Consider the following 13905-nt stretch of genomic DNA (forward strand, 5'->3'; position numbering starts at 1 on the left):
CATGTTCATGAACAGGATGTTCAATATTAAACATGTTAATTATGCCCAAATCACTCTGTAAATATGATAATATAATGTTATGTATGTAAATACCAGTTAAAATTTCAGTCAAATTATTAAGAGTTATTTTATTGAAATTTTTGGAGGAACTCACCAAACTGATTCCAAAGGTGATGGAAGGAAAAAGGAAGGAAAAACTTACTCCTGGTTCTAAAATAGGGAGGGTGGACAGGCAAACAGTCCAGTGGAACAGAGTATGGCCAGATGGAAACCCATACTTGCTTGGAAATATAATTTTTGACACACCTAACATTATATTTATTGTGGAATGAACTGATTTTCCAGTAAATGGTACCTGAATATATATATAGAAGAGAATATTATACAATTCTCATTTAATGCAAAAAGCAGTTTCTTATGAATTAAAGGTGTATATTTGAAAGGAATTACTATAAAAGTTTAGAAAACAATACATATAGGAAAATGTACTTATAGCCTTAGTATTATAGATGAATGATAAAGGCAAGACTGATACATTCAGCTACTTTAAAAATAAAACTTTTGTTCAATAAAAGACATCACAAATATCAATTGAAAAAATGAAAAGAAAAACTGGGAGAAGACATACACAATACATACAACTGACAATGAGTTAGCATCAACAGTATGTAATAGTTCTAAAAGTCAGTACAAAAAAAACAAACGAGAGGGCAGGGTAAGGGCAAAAATTTGAACAACCACTTCACCAAAGAATGATCATACATGGAAGGAAACAAAAAGATGGCAGTCTTTGCTCTCAGGGAACTGCAACTTAAAACCATGAGTGATCGTTCCATATTCTCCAGATCGGCAGACATTGAAAGGTCTAATCGTATCAAATGTTGGTGAAGATGTGAATCAAAGGAAACTCTTCTACGCTGATCTTGGGAATACAGCTTGAAGCCAAATCGCAGGCTTTGAGAGTGTGCATTTGTGAAGGCCTCCTCTGGGCTGTTTTCCTAGTACTGCATTGGAACAGGTGTGCCCTGATTGCATGCTCTAGTCACTAACAATCAGCTCCAGATGTCAGTAAACACCACACAAAAGCAGCTTTAATGAGGAAGTGGGTTAACTGTGGAAACAGGTGAAAGGCAGTGAATTGATGAGGACATAAAGAATGGTCATCATGCAAGGGTAAGGAGATCCGAAGAGTAACCATCCTCAGTTTCTTTCTGAACTTTGGGCTGAGTGAAGGAAAGGGACTCCAGATGTAATAACAGTAATATTAATAATAATAATAGACAATATTTATCGAGTAATTATTATGCATCTGGCATTGTTATAAACTCTTAATGGCCTCCAGACAGATGTGTTACTCAACAGAGCGTGGTTATTGCTCAGTGAAATAGTGTCTTCAGCTAATTTCCTTTCACTCTATTCCAGTATTCACTAAGGGGACCTTATTATCATTCATGAGGATTTCCCAAGTGTCCCTATAAATAGGTATTCTGAGTAACTTGTTCACTTTATATTCATTATTTTCAAGTGCATCTCTCAAAGACTCATGATATAAGCCAACAGTTTTTGGAACTGTTTACACCAAAGAGTTAATGATTTTTGAGCTTCTAGAACAGCTACATCATTTCGATTCACTGTTAATTCACTCTACCAAGTTTTCCTCTCTTACTTTCTTTTTTTTTTTACACAGGAAACCATAATTCTGATTTAGAAGGCAGTATGGTGGAATGGGAAGAACGCTGAATTAGACAACTGAAGACTCTACCCTTTCTTAGCTATCTGAATTTCTCTTTCCTCATCTGAAAAATGGAGATCATAACAGTAATATTTGCTGCACAGGAACTTGTGTATGATGTGCTGGGAGCCTCTGCCAGGACTTACTTTTAGTGCTGAGGTCACAGAATGTCCAACTTATTTCTCAGTTATCAGTGTAAAGAGCCATAAGCCAGGGAACAGGATTGGAGACTGCCCCACCTGCCATCTACAATAACTCCATGGACTGAGTCCGGATGCCAGTGGGGGTCGTAGAAATTACGAAGGCATTTGAGTGAGTTGGCTATGCTGGGGGTGCCAGTACAGACAGCACTGGCCTAGACTTTGGTTTTTGAAATTTCTGGCTATTGCTCCAAAGACAGGACTACCTTGTGTAGGTCAGGGGAGAAGGTTTTGAAGGAAACATGAAGTGTTAGAAGAGACAGAAGCAAGTGGTTAAACATTTTACAAGAAATTCCTGTTTAGGAGTAGGAGCATGCCAAGAAATGAGTGTAGTAGGAGGTTAGCTGAAGAAACTTGCAGAGAAACATTTTTTAAGGAAAGAGTGGTCAATTAATCCACATTTATTTTTTTTTGACTGACTACCAGGTACGTCGAACTCCAAGGTTATGTGAGACATTAACAAAAAACTGTGGGTTCTGGGGCCACATCACCCTGGAAACAACTCCTGGCTCCTCCGCTATGATCCATGTGATCTGGGGCAAAATACATGCTGTTCTGTGCCTCTGTTTATCATCTATAAAAGGAAGGTGATAAATTTTAGTGCCTCTGCTTCATAGGATATACATGCTATAAATGTATATGATTTATATATATACATATATATATAAGTTAATACACATAGAGAGGTATTAGCAAAGAGTAAACAATAAATGTTAGCATGCTCTACTGTGGATATGAATGAGAAAGTGGTTCATATAAAGGAGCATGCTGACTTCACATATACAATTATATGAACTCCATGTAAATTAATCATACGTGTACAATAGATACAGGAACATACTGTTTTCACTCGTAACTCCTTTTTAAAATCTTCTTTTCTCTTCCAAGTGTCTCCACCAGCTATTCCTTCCTCTGATTATGTCATCCCCAGCCCTCAGCACAAGGCTGGGAGATATTTGTGCATTCTCCAGGAGGGAAGCGACAAGACTGCTGTAGATTCTGAGTGGATTAGGTCACATAAACGCTCAGTACACAATAGGCATTTAAGAAATGGGAAGGACTAGATGGATCACTTCCTGTTTTCATGGGGGAGGGGGTAATGGAAAACCAAAGGTAGACACTGAGTCAAGAAATAGCTGCCTTCTATGTATTAGCTTCATTACTTGGTGCAGGAGTTATAAAATCAAGTGAGATGTGGTTGGTAACTTTGAAAGAATGGCAGTATAGTTCAGGAGACACACTTACAAACCAAGGGTTACAGGACAGTTGTGCTAGTAATAAAACAAGAGTAACAGAGTGTCAAGGGACCCCACGGAGGAACACTGACATCGTGCCCCAAACTTGAAGAAGGCTTCTCAGCATTTGTAGGTTTTCCGCTGAGTTTAAAATGCAGAGTAGAGTCAGATAGATAAAGAAGGAGAGAAGACTGATGTGAACAATGATAGGCAATTAACAACATGCCTCTTCAGGAACTGCAAATCCTTGCTGCTGGATCAAAGGAGGAGCTGTGGAGATGAGGTCAGAAAACCAGATAGAATTCAAAATCATGAAGGGTCTTGACTACTAGCCTAGAAAGTTGGGAACATTGCAGATTTTTAAGCAGGAGGGTGAGAGATCCAACGTGTACCTTAGAGCAGACTGGTAGTTATTTGGAGTGAGCTAGAGGCTATCAGACTGTAGGCAGAAAGACCACAAGCAAGGCCACAGCAATCCACCCGGCCACCTATGATGAGAGCCTGAGTGAAGGGCCTGCCGTGGTCATGCCGGTGGAGAGGCAGGAATAGACTCTGAGAGACTTTACCCTCAGAGGAATTCTGCAGAGTTGAGTGACTCCCCAGTGTGTGGGGTGAGCAGGAAGGAATGAAGGATGATCCCATAGTTTCTAGCTTGAGGGACTCCAAGCTAGGAATTAAAGGAGAAGTTGATCTGGAATTTGTAAACTGCCCTAACAGTGGTCCCATCTAAGACCCCAAAGGGAAGGAACTATGGGCAATAAGACAAGAATATTAAAAGTACCAAGTCCTACAGAAGAGAAATGAGAATATAAGGGGCAGGCAGAGCCTATAGGCATGGTGGTGGGAGAAGAAATGAACTGGACTTGTATTCAATAGGAACAATTAGAATTTGTTTCCCCTAATTTCTATAATTTGCTGTTGCTATGGAGGAGACCTCTCAGGAATATACTGTCCTGGGACAAGACAGCTACAGAAAGGCCAGACAGATTGGTGGAATAATCTGGAACTTTTATAAATAGGACTTCTTAAAAAAATCAGAACTCTTATTTTCATTTTTTCAGAAGTGATGTCCCTAAGTCAACCCTGAAGAGTCACTCCCAAGAGGCCACCCGTCCCTGATTCCCATGGTTGAACTCACTGTTCACGGGCACAAGCTGTCACCTGGCACACGGGCTGTGATTCCCTTTGACCCAGATTCTGTGGTCATCCCTGGCCACTATTAAGTTTTAAATTCCCTTTGGAGACCCAGCCCTCTCCAGGCATTGTTTACCTCCACTGATGTGCCTAAGAAGAATGGTAGTTCCTGACCTGGCTCTTTCATTATCACCTTAAATGCAAAATATAAAAAGTATGAGTCCCGAGTCATCTCATTCAATTTTGCCTCTATGCTGTATCACAAAAAGAACAAAAACAAGAATTTCCTTTCTCACGTCCTGTTTCTGTGTGACATCTAGATGTTAGACAAGCAGAGCAGTGCATAACTAAACAACAGGTTTAGTGAAGAACAATCAATAATTTAGTGGGTTGTCATGTAATTTAATGGCCTAAGCAAACTCATTTTTTGAAATAGACTCTGAATTAAGTGAATGGAGCCATTAAAGGGCACCATTGTATACTGTGTTTCTGAGTCTGGCTGGTCACATGTGCCTATTTACCTGACTGGCTTTGCTCTGATGATTTTTTTTGGCTGCAAGTTTGGCTTAGGCTGATGGATAGTGGCTTTTCCCTTGGAGGTAGTTCTTGTTTGTTTGTTCTTTCTTCTTTCCTCTTCTGTCCTCTGTCATCCTTCCAACATGTCATTTCTAAGCTTAAACATCAGAGCACCTATTAACACAGAGTTCCAGAGCATAGCCTGAGGCCTCTTCGATGGTGGAGTTTCCCCAAAGTCAGGTCCTTGTTGCAAACTGCTATAAATATCAGTGAGTCCTCTGAATCCATATTCCAGCATATGCCCCCCACACAACGAATGACACCCATACCCTGTAATAGTTAAGAGTATAGTTTCTACATTTCTCAGAGCAAGCAATGCTCTACTGCAGTAATAAACAACCTCATAAACAAATGACTCGATCAGCAATGATTTATTTCTTATTCACTTTATATCCCACAGTGAGTCCAGAAGTCCTTCATCTTGTAGCTATGCAGCCTGGAACAAATAATTCCAAAGTTGGCACAGAAAGGGAAGAGAGAGGTGGAGAGGGCATTTGGCACTATTCTTGACCAGCTCAATTGGAAAGGGACCCTCTGCTCCTTATCCATGGGCATGTGCATATTGGGTGGGCGCCCCATGTCCATCCCTGTCATGGCCTCCGGAGGCAGTGCTGCCTCAGTTCAAATCCCAGCTTTGCTACTTGATGGCAGTCTGACCATAGCAAGTTACTTAACCTCTCTGTGCCTCAGTTTTCTCATCTGTAAAGAGGAGCAGGTGCCATCGTTGGCATCTATATCTCAGGGTTGGTGTGAGAATTAACTGCGTTATATATGTAAAGGGCTTAGGACAATATCTGGCACACTATCTGGAAGCAACAATAAGTGTTTTTCAGAACATCATTCTTGATGGCCTTCAGAAAAAGGATCGGCACCTATTTTCTATTTATTTCATCGCCAACCTTTAAGGAGAAAGAAAGAATGGACAAGGTAAAGAGTGGAGAAAAGAACCCCTCACCTTGCTAAAAGCAGTGACTTTGAATTCTATTTGGATGACAGTGTTACAGACATGGAGCAGCGACTGTCCACTCTCGGTGAGTCTTACGCACCCACAGCGTGAGAGGAATGACGGCCTTGTGTGCTTCGAGACAGGGTTGTGAAAGTTTCCTCTAAGCATTTCTGCAGAATTTGGACTCCTTTGTGTATTTTTCACAGGAGATGGTCCACAGTTTTCATCAGATCCTCAGAAGGATCCGTTGCTCCATGTAGGGAAGAACCACAACCCCTAACATCCTGCAGGCATGACTCTTACAAGGGGAAAGGATGAAATCAGGAAATGGGGGTCTCAGGACATAACAGGCAGAGAGCCCATGGTGCGGGTGTGAATATTCTGGGACCCCTTTTCTGGGGAAGAGGATCTGTGGGAGGGAGGAGGGGCTTTGGGCAGTTTGACGGGGCCAATCCTATAGCTCCTCCCGCCTCCCCTCTTCTCCCACTGCCCCCTCTTCTCTCAATCAGGCTCCCAATGGGGGGGAAGAGCTGCTCTGGAAGACGACCTCCACCCCATGAAACTTATTGCTGGCCCGCAAGTAAACCACCTATTCAGCACAAGTCCCTGCTGCCAAGCCTGCCTCAATGCTGTGACTAGAGACAGGCAGAGCAGCGGCAGAAACCAAGGCATAGACGATCTTCATTTTCTGCTTTCTTTCCTAGAGTTGGCATGGGCAGATGAAAGACTGCATGTGGGCCACTTTCTGTAAGTAATCCCCCTACATTCTGCCGTTTCTCTTACCATGTCTCTGTGGATCATTGATGTGTTTACAAGCAGTTCGCTTTGTATGAAGCATTTATTCACCCTTATGATTAAGATGCATGTGTTTCACTGGGAGCATCAACTTTGAGGCCTTTAAAGAACATGATAAAAGCAGGCATGCATATGGAAGGAGTATTCTGGCCACGGACCATGAGCAAGTGAGTTCAGCATGTCAAATGGTGATGAAATAAAAGGAAAATACAATTGAAAAACACACTGGAAAAAAAATGTATTACATAAAATAATTTACTTCTCATTCAGAATGACCTTCCAGACCTATTTGTGAGACAGCAAGTCATGAGTACAGGCACAATCTGAAAGTCATGACAGTTGTATTAGGGCAAGACCAACCAAATTACATGTCTGGATCCTGGAATCAACCAGAGACAAAATCGTGAAACTGTGTATGACGGAAACAGGTTCCAGTGTGGAACTCTGGAGCCATTGAAATCGAGAAGCCAGAGAGACCCAAAGGGTGGAGTAGAGAAAACCTACATCTCAGATACAATGAGATTTGCAGACTTACACTCTGGTATCTTCATTTTGCCACCCATTCTATTGGCATAAAAGCCAACAGATGCTCACACATGGACTTTATACTGGAGAAACTGGCGCAGTGTGCATGTATGTACATGCATACCCTTCAAAGGCAGTACTTTTAGAAGAACGAGGAGAAAATTACTTCCTGGCCATTCATTAATAATTCAGGTGATATCCTGCACCTCCATTTACAAAACAACACGATAATAAAAAAAGCACTGTACAAAACATCATAAATAACATAAATGAGAAATTTTCAAGTATTTTATGTGCCTTGAAAAGTTCCAAACAGTAGTTCTAACAATTGGTATCCTTTTTTGTTGTTGTTTTTTTCCTTCTTTCCTCGCTCATGAAGTCTCAGAGCCCAGAAAGAAAGGCTTTCAGACTCCTGTTAGCCCCCATGTCCGGGATGGCATGAATGAGATTCTACTGTGAAAAGGGGAACTCACGAGGGCTTTTCAGTTTGTGAAAACAGGTTTCTCCCGTACAAAATAGAATCTTTCTCTCGCTGCTGGCTTATTAGTGTAGACAGACAGCCCAGAGCGTCTCTGGGGAAACAAGCAAGCAGCCGCAGTGACTTACAGAGCCTCACCTGATGGCGAGAGTTCTCAGGAAAAAACAGTGCGAAGAGCACCTTGATCAGGAGAGGAAAAAGGGCTGAGGGTAAGAATATTGACCTTTACATCCTGTGCCCTTCCTCGGCCAGCAGCTTATGGTAGGTAGAGCTGGAAAGCAACTTATGGGCCTTTCCAGCTTCCCATAGGTCAGCGTTCCTTTTTAGCCCACGCGGCAGCTGGTTTGATCTGCCCTGGTTGGCTGCAGGATGAAAGACTGGGAATCAGGACATGTATGCAAGTACGTACACTCACTCTGGTTATGAGCACCTGAAGTCTTGCCTATCTACTTTTGCTGAAATATATATGTATGTATACACACAGAGAGAATATGCATATACTTATGTGTGTGTAGATATGTATACACACACACACACACACACACACACACACACACACACACATAGTAGATCAACCTCATCTCAACGTCCACAGTTTGGAGAAAGTGCTGGCTAACAGAATACATGTGGATGTCGCCATGAAGTGTGCCAACAAGCAACCTGAGGGCAGACCACAGGGAGGAGAGAATGGCCAACAATCTTTGAAAATGCACACCTACAAAACCATTATTTGGAGACTTGCTCACTTGGCACCCTAGAAGAAATCTGGGGAGACTGGAGCGGAATGAGGTCCCGCCCTGATAAACACGCAAACACCAGAACTACATCTACTTTTTACATGGGTGTGGCTCGCACACAGCAGGTGCATAAACACTAAGCTGCAACGTGGATAAAGCACTGGTGCTTACTGCAGGCAGTCTCTGGCCTCATGGGTTCCGAGCATAGAGTCCTGGCATTTCTGTGCTCTGCCGCCGGGTGAGAATCAGGCACACTGGGGGACCAGGGAAGGGCAGTCTGCAGAACTCCTGGCTCCGTTCTGCTTCTCCGACCCCGAGCTGGAAGGGCTGGCCAGATCAAGATAGAAGCGGGACTTGAGGAAGCGGCGGTATGAATCCTTTTCCATCAGGTGGAAAATCTTCTTCTGGGCCTCATCAAAGCAGGTAATCGTAGGCTCCAGCATGTTCCGGCTTGTCTCCTCCCTGGTGCAAGAATCCAGGTTTACCTGAGGGGCGAAGACCAAGGTTGCACTGAACACATTACCCTGGTGAGGACAGGGGCTGCACACTTTGTACAGAATAGTAGTGTGGACCCTCTATACCCCAGGAATGAAGGGGGAGATGTTTGACTCCACTCTGGTGCATGTGAGAGGGTATAAAACGTTCATCTAAGTCAGGATGGGCAAGGCAATAGCTCTTGTTCTTTCTCACAAACTGGGGAGACTCATCAGAAAACCCATTAAGGGAGATCATCGAACTCACAGATGAAAAGTACAACACAGGAAATGTAGTCATGGATGAAAACTACAGCATAGGGAATACAATCAGTAATATTGTAATAACATCGCTACATTCACTGTGGTGAGCATTTCATAATGCATATAATTGCTGGATCACTGCATCACATACCCAAAACTAATATTATATGGCATGTCAACTATATTCAATTTGTTAAAAGAGTTTTAATAACCTCTTCTCTTGTTACATCTTTTCCTTTAACTCGTATGACCTGAAGAGTCACTGACCGCCGCTTGTAGGACATCCCCCCCGAGATCCAGGGAGTTGTCTGCCATGACAACCTACCTCTTTGGTTGCCTGGACTGAGATGAATTCATTGTAGATCTTTTTGGCCTTGGGACTTAGTTTGGATGGCGATTTGATTTTCTTGTACTCTTCGCAGCTGATCCAGAAATCAATGTTCTCCTCACTGTATTCAGACTTCAAGAAAGCTTTGAAAGCTGCCAGCCCACCTGCAATAGAAAAGACAGACCCACAGTTGTCAAAACACCGGCTGGCCTACTGGACATTGTATTTCAGACAAAGCTGAGTACTTAAGAGGATAAGGCATGGGTTCAAACAATCCCTTATTTCCCCCTTTTGGTGGGGCGGGGGGTCACTGGAGTCAGGTAACCCTAATCTGTGACTGGGATCCGTTGGACCCTTGTTTCACAGACTGCTTCTTGCTCGAGGTTTGAAGTCTCTAGCAAGACAGTCTCATTTTTGAAATAGCTATGCAGCCATCAATTGCCACAGTGGGTTTGAGAAAGATAAACGGAGGTTGATTTTGCAAGACATCTCAATGCTTGGATTGTTTGTCCTTTACCCTTTTCCCACGTGGCAGAAGAAATGGTTTTCCACATGGTTTTTGTATGAATTTGCCATTGTTTATCTCAAAGCTCTAGGGCATGGTGAAAATCAAAATGCACTGATTCTCCTTAGTCTGGAAGTCAGAAAAAAACTAATTCTTTCTGCAGCTCCGATTAGATCAAGCTGAGTGTGAGATAACTCGTCTATCCAGGAGTGCCCGCCCTCGCCTTGGGGTGGCGGTAGGAGGAAAGCTGTCAGACTTACATTCATGGCTAATCAGGTTTTCCAGTGATTCAGCCCATTTTTTCACTTCTTCTTGGCTCACCCTAGAAACATTATGGGGAAAAAGAATAATTTGAATGCCAGGATACAAAACTGGGGCAAGAAATGTAACATTCCAAATAAAATGCAGAGATTCTATTTTTCATCCTTATGATGACACCTGTTATTGATTAAGGCCCTCTGTCCACTAAGCATAGGGAAACCTCAAATGCATGTATCCCGTCCATGAAGATGGAGGCCACCTAGATCCAAATCTAGTTAACTAGGGACATAACTTCCTTTTCACCCCATAGAACATCTGTCCCCAGACGTTAATTCCCAACGGATCTTTTCGCTTACCTCTGACAAATCACCACTTTGTCCTTCTTGCTGTGGGAAGAATTGTGTTCACAGGAATCAGACTTCTGCAGCAGGAAACCCAGCCGATGTTTCATATCCTTTGCACTGCACAGAAGAGGGGAAAAGAATAATGGTTAAAAAAAAAAAACGGAAAAAAAGGATGCTTTAATGCTAGAGCTCAGAGTCCAATACTAGTGAAGGTCAGAGGTAGTTTATTTAGGAAACCAGAGCTGCGGTTGGCGCGCACACTCAGGAAAACGAGATCCCATTTCCGCTTCTGCCTGTGACTTATTTCAAAACCCAGAGGCCAGAGTCCAACCTCAGCCTCCAATCCAAGGTCAGTAACTGGAATTCTGGCCCTTCGGCGGGGCTCAGAGGTCTCTCCTCTGTAAACCTGTCATTTTGCCCAATGGAACGCTTTGATACTCTCCGTAGAAATACATTGAAAGCTCGTCTGTTCTGTGATTGTTAGGAACTGGAAAGCAAGCAGTGACGGAGAAGCATGGCCCCTGTTGCACGCCACCTTCTGGAGGGTGGCTGCTCTTTGCGTCTGTCTCACTGCTCCTGTAGAAGCAGCAGGGGAAGGTCAAGGCTGATGTTCAGTCCAGCCTCGTGTGAGGTGGGTCACGCGATTCACATCATGGGATGTACACGGAGGTGTGTGGTTGCAGCAGAGGAAATGGAAAATGAGGTAGTCAATACAAATGGTCAGGCTGACACCTGAGCTCCGTGAGGCTGCTTCTAGAGAAGTTCCTGCCGCAGCTGCTCCAGCTTTCCTTTCTAACATCTATGCTCTAAAGGGCATTTGAGGCTTCACAACAATAGTGAGAAGCAAGCAAGAGGCATCACTGAAGCTGGTGACTGTTTAATCAGAGCAGAGCTTCCAGCTTATTTCCACTGTTTAACCGGGAGCAAGGGTACAATGGGGCATGCGACTTCCTAAAACGGAGGACCTTTTAATAAGTTTATAGCTCAACTTTCTTATTCTGTGTTAATTATTCTTTCCCCTGGATCTCTTTTATTACAAAAGCCAAGAAACTGTTTTAAAAGGGAAATGTCATTTTCAAGGAAATGAATGAGTGGACATTCCTACTTAGAGAAACATGAAGCCACAAGGATGAAAAGGCATTTTAGGATGGTGCTGATACTGGTGGCTCATCTATGTGCATTCTCCCAGAAAGTCTGAATCCCATTACGTTCTTTGTCCCTAAAATAGTGTTTTCTCTCCCTCACAAGACTGCTTTCCCTCCTGCTTCTTGCAACTGGTCAGGGGATGAAAAATCCTCCTCATTGAAAGCAAGACATGATCATGAGGCTAAGGTGATGATATAAATATATTGTGATTACATCAGAAGAGAGGCCATCACCTATTTCTTTGTGCCAGATCCAGGTGAATACTGGTTACTGTCTAATTGCTGGCTGGGTCCATTGGTTATTGACCAATGCAGTCATTTCATGAAGAGGTGTAAGAATGTATGGCTCTGTGCAATGCACTTGTCCTGATAACACAATACAACCATACAAATAAAAAACAAAATGACGTCAGAAGTCATTGGAGTCAGGAAACCTGGATTTGACCTGCACTCTGCCCCCCCATCACTTATGTGCCCTTGGGTGGGTCAGGGTCCTCCTGGACCCTCAGGCACTAACACTATGATGAAGGGGTCGGCTTCTGTTCACCTGTGAGGAGAGGAGGGGAGCAGGTCACCTGCTGCCAGCACTCGCCTCCCCAAGTTAGTTTCTCAACTCCTTGTGGTGCAGTCGTTCACCTGTCCCCCAAAATATTGGCCAGAGCATGACTTCCTCCTGACACGCCTGTATTTTGTAAGGCTAACTTTATATCTGAGTTAACTGCAGCCTGGAGTAACTAACTCCATTCAGTTCAGGGTACTAGCAGTGGAGGTCAGGGGCACTGGGCCACTTCTCTGCCAGACCCTCCTGCCCCGTTTTACAGCATCTACAGAAAAGAACCTCCTAAACTGAAATTTAAGGTGATTTCTATTTGTAAGGAAAGAAGAAAGAGAGGGGCAGTACACCTACAGATTGACTTTTTACCTCTAACTGTAAGATTAAATAGTGTAATAGGCACTCATCTGTATTTTTTTTTCAGCTGGCTAATACATAAGCATCCTCTGGAAACACGTTAAGTACACCTTTTTAAAAAATCTGAAGACATGAATAGTTGCATATCTTTAATTTTTGTTTAATTAGGAGACAATACATTGACAAAATAATATCTTTAGGATGAGATCTTCTACAGAACCCTTTACTGATTTGTTCAATGCAGTAGTTCTCAACTACCACTCACATAAGACATTTCAAGAGCTAAAGGTAGGCACAGAGGGATACGGGACACCTAGCTTTGGAGCTCATATTTTATTGTCACATGTGGATAAAAGAACACAGAGGGTGAAAAATACTGCAGCATCACACAGAGGGCACGGTGCCTTTCTGGTGATGAAGCCAAATCTCACCCTGGGGTACCTTCCCCTCCAAAGGTCTAGTAATACCATCATTCCCCCATGATGTGCAACACAGACCACTCTGTAGAATTCAAAAATCTCCTATCGCTTCTTAATTAGAACTAGTTTGGCTAGAGGATCAGAACAGCTCTCAAAACCAAGGTCATATGAAACAACACACAGGTGCCAAAATCTGGGGAGACCACTCCTGGGGTCACAATTTCCAGCTAGCGCTTGGAGGGAAGCGAAAAAGTTGATGCACTCCTGACCACATTGATTCTGTTCCAAAGAACTCGGGCAGGAAGCCGGATATGTCAGTAACTGGAAAAGCCTATCCCAAAGTTGAACACGGTTAGTGGCTAAAAACATCGTCTTACCTCCTCAGGCAGGAAGCCGGCAGCCCTGCGAGTCCTTTGCACATCTTCCCCAGTGTGCGGTTCGCAGGCGAGGAAAGCAGTGCGGCGGGAGCGGTGGCTTGTGTTTGGAGCACTTCGCCTGCTCTGCGGAGAGATGCTGTCAGAATCCGCGGCGCTTCTCCCGCCTGGGCCTGCAGGGGTCTCTTTATAGCCCGGCCTCCGCCGCCCAGCCAATCAGACGGCAGCTCTGCAGTCCCCGCGCCCCTGGGGGTGGGGGTGGGGGGGCTCCAGCCCCTCCAGCCCCCGAACGAGCTGAGCAAGAAAGGACTGACGCATCAACCGTGCAAAGTGAACAGGCGGAGAAAGTCCTCTCTCACAGGAGGCATGCAGAAAACAAAAATTTGCTCAACGTCTCTACCGGTGTCGGAGGTTTTAAATTTCTACCAAAGTGGGGGTAGGGGGATGGGGAGCTTGCAATGCTGCAAAACGTGGTGTTTATTTATTTTTCTGTAAAAACAATGTCAAGGGAAGTTGCGTCCTGG

The 13905-nt window shown here is 43.7% G+C and overlaps 1 protein-coding gene across 2 annotated transcripts; it reads right to left on the reverse strand.

Annotated features, from left to right (window-relative positions):
* Positions 1-6855: 6855 nt before the first annotated feature.
* RGS4 (regulator of G protein signaling 4) lies at positions 6856-13633 on the reverse strand. Of its 2 annotated transcripts, XM_037023956.2 has the most exons (5): positions 13385-13568; positions 10546-10650; positions 10189-10250; positions 9421-9587; positions 6856-8843 (listed from the first exon to the last, which is right to left on the reverse strand). In XM_037023956.2, the coding sequence occupies exons 1-5, from the start codon at positions 13426-13428 to the stop codon at positions 8604-8606; spliced, it is 618 nt and encodes a 205-aa protein (XP_036879851.2). In that variant the 5' UTR covers positions 13429-13568; the 3' UTR covers positions 6856-8603. The 2 variants fall into 2 exon arrangements, with proteins under 2 accessions (XP_036879851.2, XP_036879852.1); XM_037023957.2 differs by lacking the exon at positions 9421-9587 and having other exon boundaries at positions 8633-8843; positions 13385-13633.
* Positions 13634-13905: the final 272 nt, after the last annotated feature.

This window comes from Manis javanica, chromosome 14 (assembly GCF_040802235.1).
Source record: "Manis javanica isolate MJ-LG chromosome 14, MJ_LKY, whole genome shotgun sequence".
NCBI lineage: Eukaryota > Metazoa > Chordata > Mammalia > Pholidota > Manidae > Manis > Manis javanica.